The following is an 8,411-nucleotide window of genomic DNA, read 5'->3' as shown; positions in this document are numbered from 1 at the left end:
ACTTGCATAAAACACTGTCCTGCGGTCTATACACAATGTGGCTAATACACAGGAAATTACTGTATGTTGGGACTGCATCCTCCATATAGCTGTGCCACAGAGCATTGACCTTCATCATAGCTCTCATACACTCACATCCTGCAAGAATTATTATGGATGCTGTAAAGGTTAATTAATGAGAAAACTGAGCTGATGGAAGAAAAAAAGGATAACATCTCTCCTGGGACCAGTTTTTTTGTTTGTTTTATTTTCAATGTGCCATGTCCTCATTATCTTTACCCACACAAATAAAAGGAATGCAAGGACATATTTAAGTCATAATGCACAAGAGCCTTTCATATTTTGTAAATATTCCACATAAAAATGGTTTGAGCCAGACTGGACTTGCCATTTTAGTCCATGCAGGTTAAACATTAATTCTGTGGTGAAATTGGTCATGGTTAATACAGGGATGGATTACTGCACGGGCCTACCGGGCCCAGGCCCAGGGGCCCAAGGGTTCAGGGGGCCCTGAAGCCCAAGCCTTTGCATGGAATCACTGCCTCAATATCAACAAATCAGGATGTAGGCTATGAATCTGATTGAATTTAGTATTGGCCATCCCCAAAATGCACCAGAATACAGGAAATCACATCAAACAAATTAAAACATTTCTGGGGGAGGACCCCCAAACCCCCCCTCCCACATATACGACAATTAGTGGGGAGCCCTTAATACATCTGGGCCCAGGGGCCCGAAAGTTCATAATCCGCCCATGGGTTAATATATTATGTTAGAAGTTTTTTAAACCACAACTGAATATTCATTGATCAACAGACAAATGTAGCTATATAAGCCTGTATGGGCTAATTTCAATGTGTTTTCCTCAGACAGTTCTTAAAAGGCAATCTAGATCTAGATCATACCTTCACACTAAATCTTTAAATACTAAATATTTTGTTGTTGTGCTTTCATACTATTTCAACATATTTCATTTAAATGCCCTTTGTTCTCTCACAACACATGCACCTATTATTCCACCTATGAATCTGAACCTATTAATATTCACCATTTCACATTTCCTGTATAACAGGTTCTTGGTTTGTCCACAACAGTGCTTCAATGCTTTGTAGCAGTGTGTATCTCAGTGAGAGTGAAAGCCACAGCTTCCTCATTGCACATGCAGGGAGGGGGAGAAACAAGCTCTTGGTGCCAGTGCTCACATCTGGACAAGTTTTTTGAGTCTCTGTACTCATTAACGTAAAGGGTAGCATGCATTTTTCACATTACATTAATAGCTGTGCTGTTTCAGCTGTATCCAACATGCACGCTGTTAGGCGTCCGTCATCTGCCTGTAACAGCATGGCCAGCGAGTTCGCTGTTGTCACACATGACAACTGCTCTTCATTAGTGTCTCGGGAGACCATAGGACAAGTGAGTAGGACAACTGAGATGGAATAGGAAGTGAACTGGATTATCCAGGGAAGGGGAAGGAGCTGGAGAGGAGTGTGATAATCAACAAGTGACAGAGGTGTTAAAAAATACGGTGAAAAAGTGATTACTTGTGCTGAAAATGTCTTTTTAATTAACATTATTTAATGAGCCAAATAAACATTGTGAGAACAATTCATAGAATGCTCTTTTAAAATTCCAAGGCCACAAAAGCATCAAAACACAACCCTGCAAATATGAACTGATATACAGAATATAAGGGTAGGTTATGACAGGAAAAATAGAGACAGAGAGAATATTGTTGTCAACACACATTCAATGTCCACAACATCAAGGCCTCCAAATAAGCAACAGTTATGTTTTGCGACACAAAAAAGATTCTTGGATAAATACAGTGCAAGACCAAGCTCATCTGCCTCTTGTCCCTGTGCAGTAAGAAATGATATGCAAATACATATCAACTGTTTATAATGCTAAAAGTACTGTCATTAGGCTATATATTTCAAGGCTCACATTATATATTTGAAGGTTTCAAAAGTTCTTTCTAAGAAAAAAAACCCAAAGCACCTAAAAGTAACAGCGACTTCTGAGGGATGTATTGTCTGAACTGAGACAAGATCTGATTATGACCCAAAGCTCTCTCAGCATCACTTTTCAATGTCCACATCTAATACAACTGTCCTGCCCTACACACTACCATTGTAGCATAATGGGGAAGTACAGGTGACTGACCACTATAGGAAATGAGAGCTGGGAATCCTCTGCATTTCTTTGGGGCGTTTATATGAGTATCGCTGCAGCAGAGTTCTATGGGTTTGGTTACGGCATATTGTAGGAATGATATGCTTAGCAACGATGATTCAGAGATGCGGATGAACTGAGAATGAATTCAAATCCTGGGAGACAAACTTTAGTTTGATCTTCGTCTGATGCCTGTCGAAATATGTGGCGGCTGGTTTTGGAGGTGTCTATCACTATCAGCTGCACTCTGCAGCCCTTTGAGAAGAGAGGAGAGTGGGTGTGGAGTGGGAATTTGAATATATTCACTGACATAGATTAAAAAAAAAAAAAAAAAAAAAAAAGGAGATATTTTAGTAACTGAACCTTTGGGCTTGCATGTGTATTGTAATACAAAGCTTTAAGCTTTAATATGTTTCTCTCAGGAGATTACAGCTAACACCCTCGATTTTACACAATGCAGACTAAGCTTAAGCTTTCAAGTCAATTACAGTTCCAGCACCTCTTCTCTGGCTTAAAACACTACACACAGTATCTGCAGCATAAGCCCAGCAATCTACAGCAGAGTGCAAAATTACTGACACACAGTCATCACAATCATGAGTGAGAGCCACACTCCAACAGTTTCACAATGAGCACTTCCTCACCAAGTTAAAACACATTGTTATGCGACATCTGACATATTATATTTGTGTTTTGAAAAGAATAACAGTTCATTACAGATTCAGGTATGGTAAATACAAAAATAATATAATGTGTACATATATTCTCAGAGGCAACTAAGTTAAAAAGTTCACACCAAAAGAAACAGTAAAACATTCAGACAATGTTCCTTGTACTGAATAACAGGAAAAAACATTTTCCCCTTAATCTCATTTTAATATAAAAATTTCACTTATTTAACAAGAAATTATACCAAAAATTATTACTCAGACATTACAAGAAAATTATCAGCATCACCTGTACCTTTTCAAAATTCCCTTTTACTCCTCTGCTTAATGTAAACGGGCTCAGACTTCCCATCAGTGCAAAAATACACAACAGAATAAAAAGCCTAAATAAATATGCATTATAACAGCTGACCTGCAGCATTTAACTGTTATACCTGGAATATCCAAGCCTCTTCATCAAAAAGCCACACGTGTCTTCAATGAGTCTGATTTCCTTCCGAGGCATATTCTGCCTCCAGATGTTGATGTTGTCTGGTGATATGTCCCCTTCATACATTAAATTGTACAGATTTGTAGAAGTGGTGAACATCAGTTGGTTTAGTGCTGAGGGGGTGACCGGGACACCAAGGAATGAGTGAATCCTCTCCGCTGTGTCCTGCGGAAAGTTTACCACATCTTCAAACCTCACCTGCAGGTATGCCTCCTCCGGCAGTGTGGCACTGATGCGGAGGACGGCAGAGGTGTGTGCTAGCCACAAGTGGGCAAGCAGCAGGACAGGGTTTGTCTCTGACCGTGAAAGGAGTCGCCAGAGTGGCCGATACTCTTGGGCAAAGGCCGGGCATCTGTCCCTGTTGATGTCCTCTTTAAACATCAGGGCCAAGTGCTGTGGAATGTTTTTAAGGGAATACAAGCTTGGCTTGCTGTTATAGAGCATTAGAAAAATCCATGCCCGGGGGTCCCTGACCACATAAATAGCCCTCAGAGAGGGTCCTACCACTTCCTGTATAAAAGGTAGTTTTAATGTCCAGCTGCCACTTCTGAGATTTAGCACCACTCGCGAATTAGGATACATACCAATGTGCCTGCGTAACTCGCGTACATACTCCACATCTCGTTCGATGCTCCCCCGCACTTTCCCCCTCACGTCAGCTGCCAGCTCTCTCCTTCTGGCTCTTTTCCTCCGGTCCCTTGAAGAGCTGGACCTGGAGGACACCTTCACTCTCACTGGCTCATGGAGGGGAATATTCTGCAGGTGCAGATGGGTGTCGTGGACCAGCGAGTGCAGCCAGCCCTGGATGATTTTGTACTTTCCCCGCTGGGCATCCGCTCTGGACCACTCACAGGCGTCCACCAAGGAGTCAAACTCAAACTCAGTCTCTGGGATATCGAGGTGCTCTGTGGGAACACGCAGGTAGACAAAACCGGAGTTGTTATAGAAAAGGTGTTTAAGAATCTCCGACCCTGATCCAGGCAAAGTTGTTATGACGACAGTCGGCAGAGGAAAGTGGTGCTGGTCATAAAGCCTCATCTGTTTGCTGACCTCAGGGTTGGTGGCAACACCTTTCCACTTCACCCCACACAGTAGCTGGTCACAGCTATTTGAGACAAACAGCAGTTCAAAAATCCAGAGGATGAGAACAGAGAGGAGGGCGTAGCGCATCAGCTTGCTAAAGCACACATAGAATTTCCTCTGTAGTGTCAGAAATCCAATGGCAGCACAAAGTATTACACCTGCTATCACATTTACTGTGAACCCAAAGTCAAACAGCTGACTGTCAACTGTAGTTTGCTTTGGGATGAGTTGTGCACCAAGGCCAAAACGGATAATTTGATGTCTGTCTTCAATTTTGGCATATCCGCCAAAACCAAGGTAGTTGGAACGTGCCCCTATGTCTCGGTGGTTGGTTGCAATGGAAATTATTTTCTCCGTGTTGTTAATGATGACTGACAACCGCACTCCATTTTTGCTGTCATCAATAAATCTACAGCCGGATATTTTGACATAGGGCCCATGCATCACATAGGCCATTCTGCTTATTGTAGTCTGCATCGGAAAGGTGACATTTATGAACTGCGTCCACCTTTTTTTAAACTCCGCTGCCTGCTCTGCCTCCTGGATTCTAGAGTCTGGGCTAAAACCCTGACTATCAACCCAGAACATTTTGTAATGGGCATCCCAAACATCCATCAGCGCTCCACTGTACCTGTCCATGAATCTATAGGGGACATATTTAAAGTCAATGTCAAGGTTGTGAAAGAATGCACTAAGTGTTTTCACTGGTGAGTCTTCCCATTTTTCCACATGGTCAACCACTAACAAAGTCTGGGAGTTGAGCAGCACAAGAGCCCTGTAAACACTCTTCAATCTCATGGCAGAGGAATAGGCTGGGGCAGACTCACCACTAACAAACATGGAGTCGCGGTGAGATGAGGCTGCTACCACCTCACCAGCACTCTCTCCCACACCCTCATCTGTCCACCTCAACCACTTGCCACACTCACCAAGCTGGCCCTCCCAAGGGGCATTACACTGGCTGGTGGGGGAAGGACTGAAGACCAGCACATTGTTCAAGTAGCTGTATTTGGGCCCGTAAAGGGCCTCCGATACAAACACTTGTCCATTAGGGGCAAAAGTAAAGGAGTTTTGGTCTGGGTGTTCATGTCCTGGGTTAAAGCTGTTCCAACCATCAACCCACGTGTAGGGCTTGGCATGGACAATGTCATAGACAGCCCTGCCACCCAGCTTCCCAGATTTAAAAGAGAGAAAAGTGTTGCCCTGATTGTTGGGTAAGCCTGCTCCATATGTTACAACCCCCCAGTTTGAGAAAATATGCATTTTAGGTGTGTCATAATCATGAGGGGGCTGGGATGTCAGGTGAGCATTGTACCAAATAAACTCAGTATGTAGTGTTGTCCAACGCTGAGCTGAGGACTGCCCCATTGGGCCATCTTTAGGTCTGTGTTTCCTTATTTGTTGCGCAAGCCAGTTGCCTGTGCCATTTTTCATTACAAAGCTATCCAAGAAAACTAGCTGACTCTCCGGTCCATAGAACCAGTTGTAATTGGAGTCAGCTATGCCAACTGTCCTTTGGAAACCTGGTAACAAGGTAGCATAATAAAACCAAAAGTGATTACGCAGCCAGTTGTTTTGTGTGTTATCAATATTAAAGTGGCGCTGTGCAAGAAACACATATTGTGTGATTGACTTAGCTGTGTAACTCCCATACGCCACACCTTCATCTAAAGAGCCATCTACAACATGGTTAAGTAAGAACATTGTTTTTTCCATATAGTTAACGGAAACTTGCTTCCAAACCATGCTCTCTGGGTCGTTGTGTGTGCCTACCACAATAGCACCAGTTAAAATGGCGAGGATATTAGTGGTCTGGTGATTTTGAAGAAACTGCTTTCCCCAGCCTCTGTATTTAGATGTCTCATACAACTCCTCCGTCTCTCTACGTAATCTGCTCAGATAAAGATCACGTCTTTGTTGGTCCAGATAAGAATAAATAAAGTCAAAGGCAGTTGCAAAACCAGTGAGTGAGTGAGCCATGGGCACCTCGTCATTCGGTGCACTTGTGACTTTCCAGTCTGGGTACTCCGCCATGCGGTCCATGAACTTAACCAGAAACTGCAGGGCAGCTGAGTCCTCTGGAGCCAGTAAACAGTACAGTGCCAGAGGTGGTAAGTTGTTGCCATAAATCTCATTCCACTTGCTGGAGAACTCCTCATACTTAGCTGGAGGCATGTAGAGCGGAGGACTGGAGAGCATAGTCAAGACGGCTGCCCTGATGACTTTGAAGATGTGGCTGTGTGTAGTAGTGGACCTTTGTCTCATAACTTGTATATCCGCTTGGTTAAAATAGAGGTTGGGATGAGGATTACTGGCTTGAAGCTTTCGGAGTTCAGGTATTCTGTCCTCTGTAAATTTTAGCTGCCCATAGTCACTAAAAAAATCTTTGTCAGATGCATTGAAAATACCAGAAAAAAAATCTCCAGTAGTAAATAAGTAAACAAAAAATATGAAGTGTTGAATGCACTTCTCAGCCATGATGAACTCAAAGTTCTGTCTTTTAATCCCATTAAATTGTCATGACTGCAAGTCCTTGAATTATTATATCCAGTTCAAATATTTCGTCCATTTTTAAACTCAGTTACAGAGACATGCACTGGTCTCTCACAGATGAATATATAACAAATGTCAGTGATCCTTTTTGCTTTAACCTTTCCAACTAAAGTAGGTGATATATGAGCTTGTTTCATTTGACATCCTCTCTTCTGGTGCGCTACCATTCACAGAAGTGGGAGCTTCAGTACAAGTCTGTGGTTATTTGTCATAAATATGAGGAGTCGACTGCAAAAGGAAGAGAGTGAAATAATTTAGGTAGGCTTAGCACAAAAGTCTGACTGAAGCATACATTTCAGCAACACCAAGCGCATCGGTCCAACTTACATCTGGAAACAGGATCATGTAGTGTTCACCTCCGAGCGAATATTAAAATTAGACACAATCGTGTTGGGTCAATCTTTTTCGTAAAAACAAAAGTCCTGTTCAAGTAATCCAAAAAGGATCGACCAGTAGTAATATTAGCAAGAAGAGATGACAGGTTTACATTGAACGCGATCAGATGTTAGTGGGCTATATCCATTCGATTCTGCAGACAGGTCCTCTTTAGACGGTATGAGAGAGAATATGGAGGCTGGCACCTTCTCTTGTGACCAGCGTCAAAGTAGTATTGATCTTCCTTCGCCAAAACATATTCCCGTGGACAAACATCAGTCAGCCCCAGTCAGTGTCCGGTCCAATGGCAGCCAGCCACAGGGTTTTTATTCTCCTCGCCCCGACAGCAACATGCACACACCAAACTAACTGGAGCATTTCCGCACCTGACACCGCAGCCAGTCCTGTGTGTAATGTCTGCGTTGGACAAGGTTTCGTTCGTTTTAGATGAGTAACAGTTCATTTCTCCACCTACTGGTAGGCTGCCCATCCACCCCTAAGGCTTCTCAGAATCACTCCGTTATTGGACAAGTTCAGAGGAAGTTCGATAAACCAGGTACTTAAACAGTGGAACTGTTAAATAATAATACAAAAGAACACGCCGTCTTTCATGTAAAACATCTGATGAGAATGACCATTTCGTGTTCTAAGCGGGCATTTTCCTCTATCTGCCGCAGAATTTCGCAGAGCGTGCTAGGAACACGGAACTTGTGGTTGTGCCTCCGTTGTATTACATGTAGGCTAAGCTACGATGGTGTGGCTGTTTTCTTTCATTTATCTGAATAGTACAACACATAGCCTACAGAGGGCTCTCTTTCTCTCTCTCTCTCTCTCTCTGGTCTCTGCCACTATCTCTCTTCCCCTCCTTCTCTCTGTCTTAGCTCTACCAGGTGAACTAAATGTCTAGATGATCAGATATGTTAAAATGTAAAGGTTATAGAAAAACAGGTTGGTTGAAGTTTCATCTAATAATATCCACGAATATGCACAGCTATGCATGTCAATCAATCAATCAATCAATCAATCAATCAATTAGCCCTAGTGTACAATATCCCGAGTTTGTTCATATA

At 42.8% G+C, this 8,411-nt stretch overlaps 1 protein-coding gene across 1 annotated transcript; it reads right to left on the bottom strand.

Moving 5' to 3' along the window:
• Window positions 1-1,537: 1,537 nt before the first annotated feature.
• Window positions 1,538-8,066, bottom strand: LOC125310023 (dermatan-sulfate epimerase-like protein). Its single transcript, XM_048267199.1, has 2 exons — window positions 7,294-8,066; window positions 1,538-7,194 (listed from the first exon to the last, which is right to left on the bottom strand). The coding sequence occupies exon 2, from the start codon at window positions 6,889-6,891 to the stop codon at window positions 3,262-3,264; it is 3,630 nt and encodes a 1,209-aa protein (XP_048123156.1). The 5' UTR covers window positions 6,892-7,194; window positions 7,294-8,066; the 3' UTR covers window positions 1,538-3,261.
• Window positions 8,067-8,411: the final 345 nt, after the last annotated feature.

This window comes from Alosa alosa, chromosome 16 (genome assembly GCF_017589495.1).
Source record: "Alosa alosa isolate M-15738 ecotype Scorff River chromosome 16, AALO_Geno_1.1, whole genome shotgun sequence".
NCBI classification, from domain to species: Eukaryota; Metazoa; Chordata; class Actinopteri; order Clupeiformes; family Clupeidae; genus Alosa; species Alosa alosa.
This window is presented reverse-complemented; position numbering and strand designations above follow the sequence as displayed.

Coding starts and splice junctions, on each gene's coding strand:
- LOC125310023 (XM_048267199.1), bottom strand. CDS start 6,891: ATGGCTGAGAAGTGCATTCAACACTTCATATTTTTTGTTTACTTATTT.